The 22651-nt window shown below is 37.5% G+C and overlaps 1 protein-coding gene across 1 annotated transcript in view; it reads right to left on the bottom strand.

Annotated features, from left to right (window-relative positions):
• Positions 1–12399: 12399 nt before the first annotated feature.
• The window catches only part of LOC140179284 (uncharacterized), a 36440-nt gene continuing 26188 nt past the window's right edge, over positions 12400–22651 (bottom strand). The window contains exon 4 of the mRNA XM_072217997.1: positions 12400–12445. Within this exon, the coding sequence (XP_072074098.1) occupies positions 12400–12445 (46 nt within the window). The remainder of the gene's footprint in view (positions 12446–22651) is intronic.

Consider the following 22651-nt stretch of genomic DNA (forward strand, 5'->3'; position numbering starts at 1 on the left):
TCTGAGTGGAGCATCATAGGAATTTTCTATGATGGTCTGTCTGAACTATCTAAGATGTCATTGGATAGCTCTGCTGGAGGATCTCTTCATCTGAAGAAGACGCCTGCAGAAGCTCAGGAACTCATTGAAATGGTTACAAATAACCAATTCATGTACACTTCTGAAAGGAATCCTGTGAATAATGGGACAAATTAGAAGAAAGGAGTTCTTGAGATTGATACTCTGAATGCCATATTGGCTCAGAATAAAATATTGACCCAACAAGTCAATATGATTTCTCAGAGTCTATCTGAAATGCAAGCAGCAACAGGCAGTACTAAGGAAGCTTCCTCTGAAGAAGAAGCTTATGATCGTGAGAACCCAGCAATGGAAGAGGTGAATTACATGGGAGAACCATATGGAAACACCTATAATCCTTCATGGAGAAATCATCCAAATCTCTCATGGAAGGATCAACAGAGACCTCAACAAGGTTTCAACAACAATAATGGTGGAAGAAATAGGTTTAGCAATAGCAAGCCTTTTCCATCATCTTCTCAGCAACAAACAGAGAATTCTAAGCAAAGCCACTCTGATTTAGCAACCATTGTCTCTGATATAATCAAAACCACTCAAAGTTTCATGACTGAAACAAGGTCCTCCATTAGAAATTTAGATGCACAAGTGGGTCAGATGAGTAAGAAAATTACTGAACTCCCTCCTAGTACTTTCCCAAGCAATACAAAAGAGAATCCAAAGAGAGAGTGCAAGGCCATAAACACGTCTCACATGGCTGAACCTGGAGAGGAGGAAGAGGCAGTAATCTCTACTGAGGAAGACCTCAATGGACGTCCACTGACCTCCATGGAGTTTCCTAAAGAGGAACCATGGGAATCTGAGGCTCACACTGAGACCATAGAGATTCCATTGAATTTACTTTTGCCATTCATGAGCTCTGATGAGTATTCTTCCTCTGAAGAGGATGAAGATGTTACTGAAGAGCAAGTTGCTAAGTACCTTGGAGCAATCATGAAGCTAAATGCCAAGTTGTTTGGTAATGAGACTTGGGAGGATGAACCTCCATTGCTCATCAAAGAACTGGATGACTTGACTAGGCAGAAATTACCTCTGAAGAGACAAGACCCTGGAAAATTCTCAATCCCTTGTACCATAGGCACCATGACCTTTGAGAAGGCTTTGTGTGACCTAGAGTCAAGTATAAACCTCATGCCTCTCTCTGTAATGGAAAAGCTAGGGAACATTGAGGTACAAGCTGCGAGAATCTCACTGGAGATGGCAGACAATTCAAAGAAACAGGCTTATGGACTTGTAGAGGATGTCTTGGTAAAGGTTGAAGACCATTACATCCCTGCTGATTTCATAATCCTAGAGACTGGGAAGTGTATGGATGAATCCATCATCCTTGGCAGACCCTTCCTAGCCACAGCAAAAGCTGTGATTGATGTTGACAGAGGAGAATTGATCATTCAAGTGAATGAAGACTCCCTTGTGTTTAAAGCTCAAGGATATCCCTCTGTCACCATGGAGAGGAAGCATGAAGAACTTCTCTCAATACAGAGTCAAACAGAGCCCCCATAGTCAAACTCTAAGTTTGGTGTTGGGAGGTTCCAACATTGCTCTGAACATCTGTGAGGCTCCATGAGAGCCAATGTCAAGCTATTGACATTAAAGAAGCGCTTGTTGGGAGGCAACCCAATTTTTACTTATCTATATTAAATTTCTATTTTCTTTTGTTATTTTATGTTTTCTATAGGTTGATGATCATGTGAAGTTACAAAAAACAATTGAAAAATCAAAAACAGAAGGAAAAATAGAATGAAAAACAGAACACCCTGGAGGAGAAACTTACTGGCGTTTAAACGCCAGTAAGGGTAGCAGAATGGGCGTTAAACACCCAGTCTGGCACCATTCTTGGCGTTTAACGCCAGAAATGTGCACCAGACTGGCGTTTAATGCCAGGAATGGGCAAGAAGCTGGTGTTAAACGCCAGAAATGGGCAGCAGCCTGGCGTTTAACGCCAGGATTGACAGCAAGGGGGCGTTTTGCACGCCACATGGTGCAGGGATGAGAAATCCTTAACACCTCAGGATCTGTGGACCCCACAGGATCCCAACCTACCCCACCTCTCTCTCTTCTTCACCCATTCACCAATCACCTCAATACCTCTTTTCCAAAAAAATCCCTCACCTATCAAATCCCACCATTCTCTTCACCATTCACCTCCATCCTTCATAAAATCCCACCTACCTCACCATTCAAATTCAAACCACTTTCCCACCCAAACCCACCCATAATGGCCGAACCATACCCCCCTCCCCACTCCTATATAAACCCATCTTCACTCCTTCATTTTCACCCAACATACACACTACCTATCCCCCTTGGCCGAAACACTAAGCCCCTCCATCTCCTCTATTTCTTCTTCTTCTACTCTCTTCTTTCTTCTTTTGCTCGAGGACGAGCAACCTTCTAAGTTTGGTGTGGTAAAAGCTAAAGCTTTTTTATTTTTCCATAACCATTAATGGCACCAAAGGTTGAAGAAACCTCTAGAAAGAGGAAAGGGAAGGCAAAAGCTTCCACCTTCGAGTCATGGGAGATGGAGAGATTCCTCTCAAAGGTGCATCAAGACCACTTCTATGAAGTTGTGGCCAAGAAGAAGGTGATACCCGAGGTCCCTTTTAAGCTCAAAAAGGGCGAATATCCGGAGATCCGACATGAGATCCGAAGAAGAGGTTGGGAAGTTCTCACCAAACCCATTCAACAAGTCGGAAACTTAATGGTTCAAGAGTTCTATGCCAATGCATGGATCACCAAGAACCATGATCAAAGTGTGAACCCGGACCCCAAGAATTGGCTTACAATGGTTCGGGGGGAAATACTTAGACTTTAGTCCGGAAAATGTAAGGTTGGCATTCAACTTGCCCATGATGCAAGGAGATACACACCCATACACTAGAAGGGTCAACTTTGATCAAAGGTTGGACCAAGTTCTCATGGACATCTGTGAAGAGGGCGCTCAACGGAAGAGAGATTCAAGAGGGAAGCCGGTTCAACTAAGAAGGCATGACCTTAAGCCCGTGGCTAGGGGATGGTTGGAGTTCATCCAACGCTCAATCATTTCCACTAGCAACCGGTCTGAAGTTACTATAGACCGGGCTATCATGATTCATAGCATCATGATTAGAGAGGAAGTAGAAGTTCATGAAGTTATATCCCAAGAACTCTACAAAGTGGCGGACAAGTCCTCCACTGTGGCAAGGTTAGCCTTCCCTCATCTCATTTGTCACCTTTGCAATTCAGCTGGAATTGACATAGAGGAAGACATCCTCATTGATGAGGACAAGCCCATCACTAAGAAAAGGATGGAGCAAACAAGAGATCCCACTCATGGACAAGAGCATGAGGAAACTCCTCATGAAATCCCTGAGATACCTCAAGGGATGCATTTTCCTCCACAAAACTATTGGGTGAAAATCAACACCTCCCTAGGAGAATTAAGTTCCAACATGGGACAACTAAGGGTGGAGCACCAAGAGCATTCCATCCTCCTCCATGAAATTAGAGAAGACCAAAGAACCATGAGAGAGGAACAACAAAGGCAAGGAAGAGACATTGAGGAGCTCAAGCACTTCATAAGATCTTCAAGAGGAAGAACAAGCTGCCATCACTAAGGTGGACCCGTTCTTTAATTTCCTTGTTCTTTATTTTCTATTTTTTTCGAAAATTGTGCTTTATGTTTATTTATGTTTGTGTCTTTATTACATGATCATTAGTGTCTAAGTGTCTTAAAGCTATGAAAATGAATCGATCACCTTTCTTAAATGAAAAATGATTTTAATTGAAAAAGAAAAAGAAGTGCATGAATTTCAAATTTTAAAACAGTTTAATTATCTTGATGTGGTGGCAATACTATTATTTTTCTGAATGAATGCTTGAACAGTGCATATTTTTGAATTTGATTGTTTATGAATGTTAAAATTGTTGGCTCTTGAAAGAATGATGGGAAAAGGAGAAATGTTATCTGATGATATGAAAAATCATAAAATTGATTCTTGAAGCAAGAAAAAGCAGTGAAAAGCTTGCAGAAAAAAAAGAGGCGAAAAAAAAAGAGAAAAGAAAAAAAGAAAAGCAAGCAGAAAAAGGCAATACCCCTTTAAACCAAAAGGCAAGGGTGATAAAAAGGATCCAAGGCTTTGAGCATCAGTGGATAGGAGGGCCCACATGAATAAAATCCTGGCCTAAGTGGCTAAACCAAGCTGTCCCTAACCATGTGCTTGTGGCGTGAAGGTGTCAAGTGAAAACTTGAGACTGAGCGGTTAAAGTCGAGGTCCAAAGCAAAAAGAAGAGTGTGCTTAAGAACCCTGGACACTTCTAATTGGGGACTCTAGCAAAGCTGAGTCACAATCTGAAAAGGTTCACCCAGTTATGTGTCTGTGGCATTTATGTATCCGGTGGTAATACTGGAAAACAAAGTGCTTAGGGCCACGACCAAGACTCATAAAGTAGTTGTGTTCAAGAATCAACATACTTAACTAGGAGAATCAATAACACTATCTGGATTCTGAGTTCCTATAGATGACCAATCATTCTGAACTTCAAGGAATAAAGTGAGATGCCAAAACTGTTCAGAAGCAAAAATCTAAAAGCCCCGCTCATCTAATTAATACTGATCTTCATAGATGTTTTTGGAATTTATTGTATATTCTCTTCTTTTTTATTCTATTTGATTTTCAATTGCTTGAGGACAAGCAACAATTTAAGTTTGGTGTTGTGATGAGCGGATAATTTATATGCTTTTTGGCATTGTTTTTAGTATGTTTTTAATATATTTTAGTTAATTTTTACTATGTTTTTATTAGTTTTTATTTAAAATTTACTTTTCTCAACTTTACTATGAGTTTGTGTATTTTTCTGTGATTTCAGGTATTTTCTGGCTGAAATTGAGGGACCTGAGCAAAAATTTGATTCAGAGGCTGAAAAAGGACTGCAGATGCTGTTGGATTCTGACCTCCCTGCACTCAAAGTGGATTTTCTGGAGCTACAAAGGCCCAATTGGCACGTTCTCAATTGCGTTGGAACGTAGACATCCTGGGCTTTCCAGTAATATATAATAGTCCATACTTCTTCTGAGATTTAATGGCCCAAACCGGCGTTCCAAGTCAGCTCAAGAATTCTGGCGTTTAACTCCAAAACTGGCACAAAAGCTGGAGTTAAACGCCCAAACTGGCACAAAAGCCGGCGTTTAACTCCGAGAAAAGTCTCTACACATGGAAGCTTCAATGCTCAACCCAAGCACACATCAAGTGGGCCCGGAAGAAGATTTCTGTATTAATTACTTATTTATGTAAACCCTAGGCTACTAGTTTTCTATAAATAGGACCTTTTGTCATTGTATTTTCATACTGTCGATCTTTGATAAGTCTTATGCTATCTTAGACACTTGATCATACTTGGATAGACCTTTTCATGTTTGGGGGCTGGCCTCACGGCCATGCCTAGACCTTGTTCTTATGTATTTTCAACGGTGGAGTTTCTGCACACCATAGATTAAGGTGTGGAGCTCTGCTGTTCTTCAAGAATTAATACAAAGTACTATTGTTTTTCTATTCAACTCAAGTCTATTTCTTCTCTAGGATATTCATTCGTTCTTCAACTTGATGGATGTGATGATCCGTAACACTCATCATCATTCTCACCTATGAACATGTGCTTGACAACCACCTCTGTTCTACTAGCAATGGCTTGAATGCGTATCTCTTGGGTTTCTAATCTAAGATTGGAACCTTCGTGGTATAGGCTAGAATTATTGGCGGCCATTCCTGAGATCTGGAACGTCTAAACCTTGTCTGTGGTATTCTGAGTAGGATCTGGGAAGGGATGATTGTGACGAGCTTCAAACTCGCAATTGTTGGGCGTGTGACAGACGCAAAAGGATCAATGGATCCTATTCCGACATGATCGAGAACCGACAGATGATTAGCCGTGCGGTGACAGCGCATTTGGAACGTTTTCACTGAGAGGACGGGAAGTAGCCATTGACAACGGTGATGCCCAACATAAAGCTTGCCATGGAAAGGAGTATGAATGATTGGAAGAAGGCAATAGGAAAGCAGAGGTTCAGGAGGAACAAAGCATCTTCATACGCTTATCTGAAATTCCAACCGAAGAATTACATAAGTATCTCTATCTTTATTTTATATTTTATTCATCTTTTAATTATCAATTCTCCATTACCATCTGAATTCGCCTGACTGAGATTTACAAGGTGACCATAGCTTGCTTCAAGCCGACAGTCTCCGTGGGATCGACCCTTACTCACGTAAGGTTTATTACTTGGACGACCCAGTGCACTTGCTGGTTAGTTGTGCGGAATTGTGACAAAGTGTGATTCATGTTTAAGAGCTCCAAGTCCTTTGGCGCCATTATTGATGATCACAATTTCGTATACCACTGTTCTTTCGGCCCCAAAATGTCCACCATAACCTGAACTGTGGCAGTGCCATAGGATGTCTCTCATCTCACTTTCTGGCATACACCTTCTAATCATTCTATTTGGGCATCTCTTGAATAAAAAGGGCTCATTCCACAAGAATTTCTTGGCCTCAGTGAGCAACTTCTTCACTTGTTGCCTGGTGAAATCTTGAGGGATCCTCATTCTCACCTTGTAGTTTGCAATATCAGCAAACCAAGGTACCTGTTGGACTTGGAATAGATGCTCATCCAGGAATTTCTCATTTACTGGTTGTGGTGCTTCTTGGTTGATCTCTTATGGTAGCTTTGGAAAATGGTCTGTAATTTGGTTCTCACTTCCTTTCCTATCCCTTACTTCAATGTCAAACTCTTGTAGCAATAGCACCCACCTGATAAGCCTTGGCTTGGCATCCTGTTTAGACATGAGATACTTGAGAGAAGCATGGTCAGTATACACTACTACTTTTGAACCAATCAAGTATTGTCTAAATTTATCAAATGCATATACAGTTGCCAAGAGTTCTTTTTCTGTGGTGGTGTAATTTTTCTGTGCCTCATTTAACACTTTGCTTCCATAGTATATGACATGATGCAACCTATCCTTCTTTTGTCCCAATACAGCACCAATTACAACATCACTTGCATCACACAAGTTCAAAAGAAAGTCCCCATTCTGGGGGTGTGATGATTGGTGCTGTAGTGAGTTTAGTTTTCAAGGTTTCAAAAGCATACTTGCAACTATCATCAAAGATAAAAGGATTGTCAACCACTAGCAAGTTGCTTAGTGGTTTAGCTATCTTTGAGAAATCTTTGATGAATCTCCTATAAAACCCAGCATGCCCAAGAAAACTTCTCACTACTTTCATATTGACTGGTATAAGGATCTTTTCTATGATTTCTATCTTAGCCTTGTCAACTTCTATACCCTTGCTTGAAACCTTATGCCCAAGAATAATACCTTCTGGTACAATGAAATGACATTTTTTCCAATTCAAAACTAAGTTTGTTTCTTGGCATCTTTTCAAGAAAAGGGTTAGATGATGCAAACAAGTGTCAAAAGAGTCACCAAAGACAAAAAAATCATCTATAAAAACCTCTAAGAATTTTTCTACCATATCATAGAATATAGAAAGCATACACCTTTGAAAGGTTGCTGGAGCATTGCATAGCCCAAAGAGCATCTTCTTGTAGGCAAAAACTCCGAAAGGACAAGTGAAGGAAGTCTTTTCTTGGTCCTTGGGATCTACCACTATTTGATTGTATCCAGAGTACCCATCCAAGAAGCAATAGTAAACATGGCCAGCCAATCTTTCTAGCATCTGATCAATGAAGGGGAGGAGGAAGTGATCCTTTTTTGTAGCATCATTCAATCTTCTATAATCAATACAGATTCTCCACCCAGTCACTGTCCTTGTAGTAATGAGCTCATTCCTTTCATTGAATATGACAGTCATGCCTCCCTTCTTTGGTACCATCTAGACTGGACTCACCCAAGAGCTATCAGAGATTGGGTATATGATTCTAGCATTCCATAATTTCATCACCTCCTTTTGAACTACCTCTTTTATGGTTGGATTAAGCCTTGTTTGAGGTTGTACCACTAATATTGAATTCTCCTTTTGCAGGATTTTATGCATGCAAATAGCAGGGCTTATACCCTTGATGTCATCAATTGTCCATCCTAAGGCGGTTTTGTGATTTTTCAACACATCAAGCAGCTTTGCTTCATCATGCATACTCAAAGAGGAGTTAATGATTACTGGAAGGGTTTTCTCTCCACCAAGAAATGCATATTTGAGATGAGGTGGCAGAGGCTTCAGTTCTAACTTGGGTGCTTCCTCTTTCTTTTCTGCAAGTATAATTTCGGTCACTTGCTCCTCTTTGACATCTTCATCTTGAATCTCTTGAACTTATTCTTCTTGAAACTCTTGAGTTTCTCCTTCTTGTTTTCCCTGATGGCTTGTCTCAAGCATTTCCTCCACTAGAGTTTCTATCATCTCCACCCTTTTATGGTTTTCTTTCTCAGGGAGCTATTGCATTGCGTTGAAGACATTAATGATCATTTTATCATTATGTACCCTAAGAACCATTTTACCTTTTTTGACATCTATGATGGCTCTTGCTGTAGATAAGAAGGGTTGCCCCAAGATAATTGAGTTATGCCCCTCCTCTTCCATATCCAGGATCACAAAATCAGCTGGGAAGATGAACTCTCCAATCTTCACCAATATGTTTTTCACAATTCCATTAGGTATCTTGAGTGATCTGTCAGCCATTTGAAGTGACATTCTGGTGGGTTTAACTTCCTCTATTGCCAGCTTCTTCATCATAGAAAGTGACATCAAATTTATGCTTGCACCGAAGTCACAGAGAGCTCTTTCCAATGTTATGTTGCCTATGGTACATGATATGAGAAAACTCCCTGGGTCCTTGAGTTTTGGTGGAATGCCTCTTTGAATCACAGCGCTGCACTCTTGGGTTAAGATCACAGTTTCTTTTTCTTTCCAGCTCCTTTTTTTGTTGATGAGTTCTTTGAGGAACTTTGCATAAAGTGGCATTGATAAACCACTATTTTATGGTTTATCTTGTACTCAATTGAGTGGTTTTTATCAACTCTTTACCCACTTATTCATACTATTTGCATGTTTTATACTTTCCTTCCTGGTTTTGTGCTATGATTGAAAACATGCTTCTTTGATCTTATATTTGCTTATCATTAATGCTCTCTTATTACCATTAGATGCCTTGATATGTGTGTTAAGTGTTTTCAGAGATTACAGGGCAGGAATGACTTGGAGGATAGAAAGGAAGCATGCAAAAGTGGAAGGAATACAAGAAGTTGGAGAAACTGCTAAGCTGTCCAGCCTGACCTCTTCGCACTCAAACGGCTATAACTTTAGCTACAGAGGTCCAAACGACGCGGTTCCAGTTGCGTTGGAAAGCTAACATTCGGGGCTTCGATTTGATATATAATATGTTACATTTGCTCTGACGCTAAGTGACGCGAATGCGTGATCTACGCGGACGCGTCGCATCTGCAAACTTCAATCCGCGCGGCCGCGTGGACGACGCCTCCGCGTCACTTGTCCGCGACCTGAACGTACCAGAATACGCAGGGGGCGATTTCTGGGCTGTTTTTGACCCAGTTTTCGGTCCGAAAAACACAGATTAGAGGCTATAAAGTGGGGAGAATGCATCCATTCAGGGAGAGCTCGCATTTTTTATTACTTTCCATGATTTAGATTTAGTTTGAGAGGGAAATTCTCTCCTCTCTCTCTTAGGATTAGGATTTAGGACTTCTCTTAGTTTTTAAGAGTGACTCTCGATCCAGGTTTAGTATTTGCTTTAATTTATGTTTCTACGCTACTTTTACTTTAATGCTTTTATTCGTATATATGAATGTTGCCAACTTGACTTATGAACCCTTTCCATGTTATGATTTGAATTAATGATTATTTGAGGTATTTCAGTTATTGATTGCTTTCTCTTTAATTTGTGTTACCATTGCTTTCCATCTAAGGACATTTTTATTCCAACAATTTTACTTTTTCCCTTTTTGGTCTTGGTTAAGAAATCAGTAACTCAACATTATTAAACTCAGCATAATTGATAATCGTTATCTTGCTAATTAAACTGAACTTCAATAATCCCAACTTTTTCTCAGGAAATAAATAGGATTCGAAGGTCAAACTAATTAGTCCCTTGACTTTCCTTTGCTTTAGTAGGGGTTAACTAAGTGGAATTCAGATTCAACTTTCATTATTGTTGAGAGAGATAACTAAGTTGGACTTCCAATTTCTCTTACCTTGCCAGAAGTTTGCTTTACAGTATTTATTTAATTTAATTGCCATCTGCTTTACTGGTCATTTAAATCACTTGCTTCTCACCTTCTAAACCTCGATTACAACCTTTATAGCCAATAATAAGAACATACTTCCTTGCAGTTCCTTGGGAAGACGACCCGAGGTTTGAATACTCGGTTAACAATTTTTAAAGGGGTTTGTTACTTGTGACACCCAAAACGTTTGTACGAAGGGATTTCTGTCGGTTTAGAGACTATATCTACAACACGACTATTTTTATGAACTTCTTTACTGGAAAAAATTCCGACGTCAGGCATCTGTTCTAAGGCCTCAGCAAGTGGAAGGTTAATCTCTAGCTTCTTGAAAATCTCCAAGAATTTAGGGAATTGTTGGTCTTTGAGCTCCTTGTGCAATCTCTGAGGATAAGGTAGTGGAGGGACATATGGCTTCACCTCTTTCCTCTGCTCTTGTGGTTGTGCCTCTGAGAGTTGCTTGCCCTTTGTTGAAGTTTGTGGTTCTTCATCTTTCTTGGAGTCCTTCTTGTCATTCTTGTCAACCCCTGTTTGTTCCTTGCTGGAAACCTTGGTATCATCTCCTAATGTCTTTCTACTCCTTAGTTGTATGGCTTTGCATTCTTTCTTGGGGTTAGGAATGGTGTCACTTGGGAATGTTTTGCTTGGTCTCTCAATAGGCTGCTTAGACAGTTGCCCAATTTGCCTTTCAAGGTTCCTCATAGACGCTTCATAATTCTTGTTGGCCATCTCTTGATTCTTCATGAGTTTCTCCATCATCATCTCCAAATTTGAGATTCTTTGGGATTCTGGATGTGGTTGTGGTTGAGTGTGGAATGTTGATGGTTGGTGAAAGTTGGTAGGGGTGTTTGAAGGGTTATTTTGTGGGTAGTATGTGGATGTTGGGTTATTGTTTTGGGTTTTTTGTATGGATTGTTGTTAGTGGGATGGTGGTTTTGATTGCTTGTGTTGCAAAAATTGTTAGGGTTAGAGTTCCTCTGCCATTGGTTCTGGTTTTTTCCCCATCTCAGGTTGGGGTGGTTCTTCCATGAGGGGTTGTATGTGTCCCCATAGAAGTCGTTTTGGCCAGAATTTGGGTTATGCATGTATTGTACTTGCTCAGGCTGCTGCTCATTATTGCACACCTCATAGCTTTCTTCATGTTGTCCCCAAATAGTTAGGGGTTGGTTGGTTATGCTCACTACAGCTAATTGCAGTCCAGCCATCCTCTTTAACATCATCTCCATCTGTTGTTGAAGTTGTTGGTGCATTAGCTTGTTCTGGGCTAAGATAGCATCCACATCTTCAACCTCACAAACACCTCTCTTTGGGGCTGCTTGTCTCTCCGAGGAGTAGAAATATTGGTTGTTGACCACCATGTCTATGAGATCATGTGCTTCTTGTGAAGTTTTCATCATTTGAAGGGACACTCCTGAAGAGTAGTCCAAAGCCTTTCTTGCTTTCATGGATAGACCCTCATAGAAGTTTTGGAGCTTCACCCATTCACTAAACATGTCTGGAGGGCATCTTCGAATTAATGCCTTATACCTCTCCCAAGCTTCATATAGTGACTCTCCCTCTAGTTGTCTGAACGTTTGCACATCAGTCTTGAGCTTGATGTTTCTTTGAGGGGGGTAGAACTTGTCTAAGAACTTGCTAACCAAATCATCCCAGTTGGTGATGCTCTCTTTTGGAAATATTTCCAACCATTGAGTAGCCTTGTCCCTTAGAGAGAAGGGAAACAGCAGCAGCTTGTAGATGGCTGGATGCACCCCATTGGTCTTGACAGTGTCACATATTCTCAAGAAAACAGAGAGATGTTGATTTAGGTCTTCAGTAACACTTCCTCTATATTGGCAGTTGTTCTGAACCAGAGTAATAAGTTGTGGTTTAAGCTCAAAGTTGTTGGCATTCACATTTGGAGTAAGAATGTTACTCTCACAGTTTCTAGGTCAGAAATGGTGTAGGAGGCTAGCACTCTCCTGGCAGGTTGACCATGGTTGTTGGCAACCTCCTCAGGTGGATTGTGCATGTTTTCTTCCATGACTTGATCCAACTCTTCCTCTGAGTCTTCTTCTCCAATCACCCCTTCCCTCTTGCTTCTCTTCTAAGTCTCAGGAAGGTTCTTTCGGGTTCAGAATCAAAGGCCTCTTCTTTCCCCTGGCATACACAACATAAAACAAATAAAATGGCAAATGAACACTCTATTGCTAGAGTGAATGTTAGAGTTAGTGGACACAATATGTCAAACAGTTAATATGCTTGAAAGAAAACAAAAGAAAAATGCCTAATCTAGACTATCACCCACTTAGTAATTGTCAATCTAAATCAATCCCCGGCAACGGCGCCAAAAATTTGATGTGCGAGAATTTGCACAACAGCAAACCCCTTCGGCAAGTGTGCCGAATCATCAAGTAATAACTTACAAGAGTGAGGTCGATCCCACAGGATTGATGGATTGAGCAACTTTAGTGAGGTGATTTGTTTAGTTAGGCGGATATTGAAAGGTTTTGGTGAAATTAAATGAGCAGAATATGAATCCACAAGGAAAGTAGAACAACACAATATAAGGTACTAGAAATGTAAATGCTGGAAAGTAAAGGACAGAATCTTAAATAACACAAGTACTAGAAGATTAAATGTTGAAAAGTAAATGGCAGAAACTTAAGGTGCAAGAAAATTAAATGAGCTGAAGCTTAAATGAGAAGAAATAAAAAGGCAAGAATGTAAATAGCAATGGAAAGTAAATTGCATGAAAGTAAATCTCAATTCCTTCCGAGGCTCACATAGAAATTCATGGATCTAAAACCCCCTTCCGAAGTGAATTGATCAAAATGAAAATAGAAGTTATCTCTTAGCTACAACAAGCAGATTGAGAAGAAGAAGAATTTCATTCAGTCATGTGAATTACAATATAGCTCCTCCCCCTAATGATGGGGGATTTAGTTCATCATTTCTTAGCAAAATCAAAAGGAAAGAAAAAGTACATGAAAGTAAAATAAAGTACAAAGAAAATGATTCAGGGTTTCCTAATTAGGGTCCCTGCTTCACAGCCTCCTTTCTAACTTCAAAATCTATCCTATTTATACACTTTCCAAATCAATCTTCAAGTATTTGGATGTGGGCTTTGGCCTTAGTTGAAGCAAGTTAGGAGTGACTCTTAGTGACGTTGGCATGGACGTTAGTTCACTAACGTTCACTAGCTTGCATGGGTGCCATTGAAATGAGATCAGCATGGGCGTTGGTCACCAACATTAGTGCATTAACGGTGGCCAACGTTGCCTTTGAAATGCTCTAGGAACGTTGTCACTGGCGTTAGTTTACCAACGTTGCTACCAGCGTTCTCTTAGTCACGCGTATGCGTCGCCCATGCGTACGCGTCGTTAACCAATTTTCCATGCATTTCTCTTGAAATTATCGAAGATGTTGGTGTGCCAACATTAGATAACATTTGCACACTAATGTTGGCACCCTATTTTGATAGTAACGTTGGTGAGCCAACTTTGGCCACCAACGTTGCTTCTTATGCTTGGCACGTTAGTAGGCAACGTTGATAGGCAACGCTGGTGAGCCAACTTTGGGCCACCAACGTTGCTTCCCCTTCCTAGTGCCAACGTTGCTCGGCAACGTTGGTGAGCCAACTTTGGCCACCAATGTTGCCTTCTCTTCCTCTACCAACGTTGATGGGCAACGTGGGTGAGCCAATTTTGGCCACCGATGTTGCCTCCTCCTTCTTTGTAACATTTTTGGGCAAAGTTGGTGCGCCAACTTTGGCCACCAACGTTGCTTCCTTTGCTTCTTCTTTGCCCATCTTTTACTTCTCCTTACCTATCATCAACCAAACAAATGCATCAAAGCCTTGTCATAATCACAAGATATTGCATCATTCATAGCAACAAGTAATTCTTGAATTAATCTCATGAAAATGCTCAAAAATAACAATGTTTGGTTGAATCAAGACAAGCATACATTTCTCATCGAAATGCTTACTTATTGCCTAATTAAGTGCATGAAACCAAGTAAAAAGTAATGAAAAAGGCTTGTGAAACTAGCCTAAGATGCCTAGGCATCAGCGGTGAACGCCCATCATGCATCCCTTCACTGGTGTTTAATGCTAGTTCCTTTACCAAGTTGGGTGTTGAACGCCCAGGAGGGACCTCCTTCTTGGCGTTCAACGCCAGATTTTCTGCTAGTTTGGGCGTTGAACGCCCAGTGAGGACTTCCTCACTGGCGTTTAGTGGCAGCTTTGTTGCCAGGTTGGGCGTTGAACGCCCAGGGAGGACTTCCTCACTGGTGTTCAATGCCATCCCAGTCTCTCCAGATTCGGCCTCAACCTCTATGGTGATGGCCTTGCACTCTTTTCTTGGGTTTACTTCAATGTTACTAGGAAGAGTGTCAGGAGGAGTCTCAGGGATTCTCTTGCTCATTTGACCAATTTGTACCTCTAAATTTCTGATGGAGGACCTTTTTTCAGTTATGAAATTATAAGTGGTCTTAGAGAGGCTGGAGACTAGAATGACTAAGTCAGAAAGGCTCTGCTTAGGAGTTTTCCTATTCCCTTGAGAAGATGGAAATGGTGGTCTATTGTTGAACCTGTTTTGGTTTCTTCCACCTTGATTAGTGTTGAAGTCTTACTGAGGCTTCTGTTGATCCTTCCATGAAAGGTTAGGATGATTCTTCCATGAGGGATTGTAGGTGTTTCCATAGGGTTCTCCCATGTAATTCACCTCCTCCATGGTGGGTTGATCAGGATCATAAGCTTCTACTTCAGAAGAAGCTTCTTGAGTGCTGCCAGCTGCATCTTGTATTCCAGTCAAATACTGAGAGATCATATTGACCTATTGGGTCAAGATCTTGTTCTGAGCCAATATGGCATTCAGAATGTCAACTTCAAGAACTCCTTTCTTCTGAGGTGCCCCATTATTCACAGGATTTCTCTCAGAGGTGTACATAAATTGGTTGTTTGCAATAATATCAATGAGTTCTCTTGCTTCTGTAGGTGTTTTCTTTATATGGAGTGATCCACCTACAGAGTTGTCCAATGATATTTTGGACATCTCAGAAAGACCATCATAGAAGACACCTAGGATAGACCATTTTGAGAGCATGTCAGGAAGATATCTCATAATTAGTTTCTTGTATCTTTTTCAAGCGTCATAGAGGGATTCACCTTCTCTTTGTCTAAAGGATTGAACTTCCACTCTGATTTTGCTCATCATTTGAGGAGGAAAGAATTTGACCAAGAAAGTATTGACCAGCTTCTCCTAAGAGTCTAGGCTCTCTTTAGGTTGAGAATCCAACCATATCCTAGCTCTGTCTCTAATAGCAAAGGAAAAGAGTATAAGTTTGTAGACCTCAGGATCTACTCCGTTGGTGTTAACAGTGTAACAGATTTGCAAGAATTCAGCTAGGAACTGATGTGGATCTTCCAGTGAAAGTCCATAGAACTTGCAATTATGTTGTACAAGAGAAACTAACTGAGGCTTAAGCTCAAAGTTATTTACTCTAATGGCAGGTATAGAGATACTTCTGCCATATAAATTAGAGGTTGGTATGGTGTAGTCACCAAGTACCTTTCTTGCATCTCCTCCATTATTAGCATTGGCTGCCATGTCTTCAGCTTCTTGTTCGAAATTTTTTGAGAGGTTTCTTCCGGAGTGTTGTACTTTAGCTTGTTGTAAACACCTCCCTAGAGTCCTTTCAGGTTCAAGATAAGGATTTAAGAGAGGTTCTTTATCTCTGTTCCTGGTCATAAATAAGAAAACGAAAACAAGAAAGAAAGAAAGGAAGCTTCTATGTCTGATTTGAGTATAGAGGACTTCCAGTGAGATGTGAAGAAGAAGAATGAATGAAGAATGAAGATAGAAGAAGGAGAAGAAGAATACGAATAAAGAGATGAGAAGAATTCAAAAATTAGAAGAAAAAAAGAGAACAAGAATTAACATATTTTTGTTTATTTATTTATTTATTTAATTCAAAAATAAAAGGTTAATTAACTAAAAAGATTTGAAAATTAAGTTATGAATTTTGAAAAAGAAGATAGAGAAATAGAGAAGATATTTTCAAAAAAATTAGAAGAGAGAAGAATTATTAGTTAGGAAGTTTTGAAAAAGAAGAAAGAGAAAACAAGTAACTAATTAAGAAAGATTTGAAATTAAGATAAGATAGAAGATTAGAAAAGATTTGAATTTTAAAATTTGAAATCAGAAAAAGATAAGATAGAAATTGAAAAGATTTTTAAAACATTTGATACTAAATTTTGAAACTAGAAAAGATAAGATAAGAATTTAAAAAGATTTGAAAAAGATAAGATTTGAAATTGATTTTTGAAAAAGATTTGAAAAAGATAAGATTTGAAATTTGGTTTTTGAAAAAGATTTGATTTTGAAATTTGAAATTGGATAAGATAAGAATTTTGAATTTTAAAGAAAGATAGTAATTTGAAAAAGATATGGTTTTTGAAAAGATTTGATTTTGAAAAGATTTGAATTTGAAATTTAAAACTCAAGATAAGATAAGATAATGAAGAAAGAGAAAAACAACTAAATTTGAATTTGAATTTCAAAAATTGAAGTAAAAAGATAGAAAAGATATTATTTTTTTATTTTTGATTTTTGAATTTAATGAAGAAAGAGAAAAATAACTAAGTGACACCAAACTTAAAATTTTTAGATCTAAGAACACCTAGTGTGTGAAAATTGCAAAAAAAAAATACAAAGAGACACCAAACTTAAAAATTTTAAGATCAAAACAAGAAAAAAACAAGAACACTTTGAAGATCAGGAAGAACACCAAGAACAAAACTCAAAGAATTCAATGAAAACAAGAACATACAAAGGACACCAAACTTAAAAATTTTAAAAACTAAAGACACAAATTTTGAAAATTTTATAAGAAAAGACACAAGAGGACACAAAACTTAAAGATTGACACAAGATTCAAACAAAAGACACTATTTTTGAAATCTTTTTAGAAAAAGACTCAATAAATTGGAAAATTCAACAAGAGCACAAACAAAAGACTCAAACCAAAAACATAGATTAACTAAAGAAGAAAAAAGGTTTTTGAAAATTTTTTTGATTTTTTCGGAAAAGAAGAAGAAAATAAAAGACTCAGATAAAATAAAACTAAACCTGTAAAGAAAAGGAAATTACCTAATCTAAGCAACAAGATAATCCGTTAGTTGTCCAAACTCGAACAATCTCCGGCAACAGCGCCAAAAACTTGGTAGCGCGGAATTACACTTGCACTATTGAACCAGCAAGTGCATTGGGTCGTCCAAGTAATACCTGAGTGAGTAAGGGTCGATCCCACGAGGAATGTGATTTGAAGCAAGCTATGGTTATCTTGTATATCTTTGTCAGGTGGATAGAAGAGTTGTTTGTTTGTTTAATTTGCATAAAAGGAAAATAAATAAAACGTTACTCAGTTGATGGTGAATGTAATGATATAAAGATGGTTAAGGCTTGGAGATGCTTTGTTCTTCTGGATTAATCCAGTCTTACTGTCTTCTTCAACTTGTGAATGATTTCTTCTATGGCAGGCTGTATGTGATCGACGCCCTTCTTAAGAGATCGCCAATGCTCCTCCAGATCTGAACCGCAGGGTTAGTGCGGATCCAGTCTGATTGAAGGTGAAGCTCCTGCAGTTCATTCCCCTTAGTGATCCTACTCAAAACGCCACAGACAAGGTCAAATCTTTCGGATCATAGAATGCTGCGCCTTTGGTTCTAGGAAGACTCTAATCTGCCCATATCTCAGCTGAACTGGTGTCTCGAAAAGTCCCCAACGAAGTCGTGGATTAGCCGTCAAAGAGATGTATGATCAACCTGGTGGTTAATCATTGTCCGATAAAAGACTCACTATGAACCCCTGTAGAATGAGATAACCTTGTGTCGGTTCAACGCATTCTTAATGATGAAGAACGGATATACATCTTAGAATAGAGAATCAAACACGTATTGAGATAGAACAGTAATACTTTATTAATCCATTAAACTCAGCAGAGCTCCTCCCCTCAACCTAGGAGGTTTAGAAACTCATACTGATAGAAAATACAATAATAAACAAAATATGATAGGTCCTCTCCTTGAGTCTGTAAAAGTTCTCAAATAAATACTAAGCTAATGACTAAGGATTACATAGGAAGGGTAAAATAGTGCTAAAATCCACTTCTGGGTCCCACTTGATTAGTGTTTGGACTGAGCTTGATTGAGATCCACGTGCTAGGAGGCCTCTAGGGCATTAAACACTAGCTATGGGTCCTTTATGGGCGTTGGACGCTGGTCTCTTCTCCTTTGGGCGTTGGACGCCAGAATAGGGCAGGAGGCTGGCATTGAACGCTAGTTTTGGGCCTTTAATTCCGAAGAAAACTATAAACTATTATATATTTCTGGAAAGTCCTGGGTGTTAGATTTTATAGCCATTGAGAATGCTCCATTTGGACTTCTGTAACTCCAGAAAAGCTCTTTCGAGTGCAAGGAGGTCAGATCCGGACAGCATTTGTAGTGCTTTCTCTGTTTTTGAATCAGACTTTTGCTCCAGCTCCTCAATTTCAGCTAGAAAATATCTGAAATTGCATAAAAGCACACAAACTCAAAGTAGAATCCAAAAATGTGAATTTTACACTAAAACCTATGAAAACTTAATAAAACTTAAGCAAAACATACTAAAAACTATATAAAAATGATACAAAAAAGCGTATAAAATATCCGCTCAGCACTTCCACTCCCATTCTCAACCATTCTCTCTCCACCACTATCGTTCCCTCCCTCTTTTTCAATTTCCAAGACACGATGGCTCCCTCGTCATCGAGACAGGATTCCCTACTTCCCTCATCGATCTCTTCATCAAGAATCGAAGCTACTACACAAGACCTAAGTCAAAGAGACCTCTTCTACCTGGTATGTACGATCCTCCACTGCCACCGCCCTCCATGCCGGTTCTATCTCCTACGATAAGACATTAAGTTCAGGCAATTTATCGGTGGTTCGGGCCCACGCTCTGAGTTTGACACCACTTGTGACTGTGAATGACAGTGAGATGACGGCGGGATATCGAACTTGGAAGAGGTAAATCGGGTTGGCGAATGCAGGTGCGGGTTGTATTCAAAATTTGTTCTTGCATGAAGTTGAAGGTGTTGTTCAAGGTTGCAGTAGAGGAGCAATCAGTTTTTTTCATTTTGACCATCTCTGTGAGGATGTCAACAAGCGGGTGAGTTTGAGGGAGAGGGAGAAAAAGATGGTGGTGGAGAGAAAGAGATGTTGAGGATGGGTTTTAGATGGGTGAGGAGGGATCTTGAGATTTGAATTGAAGGGAGTGAAGTTGTAGTGGTGCTGTCAAGTGACGTTATTGTCCTTGAAGATGAGGTGAAATTAGAGTTTGAGATTTATTAGGTTAGAATAGAAGGGCAATTTAAAGATTTTTTTTATAGATTTTTAGAGTTTGGATAGATTTGTCTGTGAAATTTTACCTTTTATAGTTACAAGTAAGTTTTAGTTCTTTTATGATTAGATTGGTCAGTATTATAATCTTTTATGGTTAGTTTTAATACTTTATTTGGAGAAATATATTCATTTAAAAGAGTTGGAATGAAACTTCTTACAAATTTAAAATTAAGTGTGTACACCAAAACATACAAAGTTACTAAGTAGACAATTGTTTTTTCTATTAGGTTTTTAAGTAGGGGTGGCAACACTACTAGAATTCGTAGGTACTCACCCCGGTCTTACCCGCTCGGCGAGTAATTACCCACCCCCGCATCGGGGCGGATTCTTGGGTGCAGCGGAGGCGGGATTGAATTTAGGTTAAACTTGTCCCTACCCGTCCCGGTATATAATATAAAATAATTAGTAAAATTATTAATAATATTATATTATATTTAAACTTTTGTTTTAATTTATGTTATGCATGTAACGAAGGTTATATAAATTTTAAAATTTAAAATTTTTTATTGGATTTTAATAATTATAGGGGCGGATGGGGTTGGGGTAGGTACTCGCAAGGGTTTAGGGTTTAGGGCAAAAACCCTAATAGAAACGAGGCGAATTCGATGCGGGTTATTGTAAGGTGGGGTGGGGTCGGATAGGCAAAAACCCTCCCCTACCCATCCTATTGCCACCCCTATTTTTAAGTTAAATAATTATTTAACTTATTTTCAACAGTGATGCTATACATATAAGTATTTTTGTAACTAAATTCAACAAAGTTGACATAAGTCTAACAAAAAAAAATGTATGTACATCCGTTACCGCTTCTTTTTCTCTGCGCTCTTTTAGTACAGAAATTTTTGTTGGAGAGTACATAAATTTTTATCCACAACACAAAAATTTTTTCACATATCATAAATTTTTGTTGAGAATATATTTTATTGGTTGGCTGAGTCAATTGTAGTTCTCTAAAAATTTTTGTGTTGTGCATAAAAAAATTAAGAGTAATTATCTAAATTCGACCCCAAAAATTTTAAAAATAAATATTTTAATCCTTAAAAAAAATTAATACACAAAGACGTCTCCAAGGTTTTATTCTAACAAACATAACAATCCCTTGTCTATTTTTCAACGTAAACAAATATTTTCTTCTATATGTATTTATTTTTATTTTTAATTTTATATATACTTTCTCAAATTAATAATTTTGTTAGTTGTACACAACTATTAAAATTTTTATTGAATAAATATAAATTTAAAAATAAAAGATATTTTTATTAATCCTAATATGGTTTTTTGTCATAATTATATCATATTTATTAATATTTTTTAAATAAATACTTAAAAAAATAACTTATATAAACTAATTAATTATTGAGTTATTGAAATATAAAATAAATAGTAAATTTAATATACAAATAAAATTAAAAAAATATATATATAGCCACTCAATAATAATAATAATAATAATAATAATAATAATAATAATAATAATAATAATAATAATAATAATAATGTTGTTCAATAAAATTATTAAAGATTATTCTACAAGAAACTCAAGGTTAAAATTATTTGACATTTTTGTATTTAATATAACTTAACTTGGTGTGATAGTTAGAAATTAAATATAATCAAAGTTATTCTTCATTTTTCAATAGAATTTTAATTTGATCACTACATTATCAATTAACTCAAAAAGCTAACTGAATTTTTACTTTATAATTAGACTAACTTAATATACACATCCATGTAGCACATACATATTATTTTTTATTTATAATGTGTACAAAAACTATGTTAACAAAAAAAAGTGTATCAAATTTGCATTCTCTGTTAGTGAGTTACGCCGAAAATGAATGAAAAATTGTTATGTCAGATAGAGAAAAACGTTGGAAATTAATCTGTGTATTAATTTTTTTTGGAGAACTAAAATGTTCATTTTTAAAATTTTTTGGGACTGATTTGGGTAATTACTCTGCCAAAAGTTGACTGAGGACTGATTTGTCTGTCAGAGTAAGATCTCGCGGATGTTTTGTATATTAATTTTTCTTGGGGACTGATTTGGATAATTACTCAAAAATTAAAAAATTGTGCCGTGCATAAAATTTTTTTTTGTGGTGCACAAAAATTCTATTGTATATATTTTGTTAGTTATGCGTCAATATTTTTTAAAATTTGTACTATAAATCAATATTTTTGTATTCTAATTTTCTAAACATATATATATATATAAGAGAAGAAAAAGATGAAGAAGATGACAAAATGATGATGATAATTAAAAAAGATGAAAAGAAAAAAAAATAAAAAAAAAATAGAAGACCACGTTAAAGAAAAGCGTATACATAATAAGTGAATTTGGTTTGAATATTATTTCCTCACCTAATTTTATTGTACTTTTATATATATATATATATTATACGAAAATAGTTGAATAACTTTTTTATATTATTGACTAATACTTTTTTTGGTGGAAAGGAAATAAGTGAAAAAAAAAAAGTATAAAAAAAGTTGAGAGAGAAAAAAAAGAGTAGAGTGGAAGTTACATTTTTATTGGGATGTTTTGATTAAGAGAAATTAAGAAAAAATGAAGTTTACTTAAAATTTACTTATTTTGTTTGTATGGATAGAAATGTGAAAGAAGTGAAATAATTACATGATCAAGATATCATTATATTTTTTTTAAATATTAGTTAAAAGTTATTATTATTATTATTATTATTTTTGAAAGAAAGAGTTTAACACTTAAGTGAAGTAAAGAAAGATAAAACAACAAAAAGATAAGATAATTTTTTTGTCATTTTTGACATAACCATCAACAACATGAGTTATTTACCACACTATTCTGCAGCGTATGAAAAAGTTTGAGCCATATAGTCTACGACCTCTGTTGTCTTGCTCTGAAATATGACATCACTCCGTCATAATCAAATGTTTCATAT

Source organism: Arachis hypogaea, chromosome 15 (assembly GCF_003086295.3).
Source record: "Arachis hypogaea cultivar Tifrunner chromosome 15, arahy.Tifrunner.gnm2.J5K5, whole genome shotgun sequence".
In the NCBI taxonomy this organism is placed as follows: domain Eukaryota; kingdom Viridiplantae; phylum Streptophyta; class Magnoliopsida; order Fabales; family Fabaceae; genus Arachis; species Arachis hypogaea.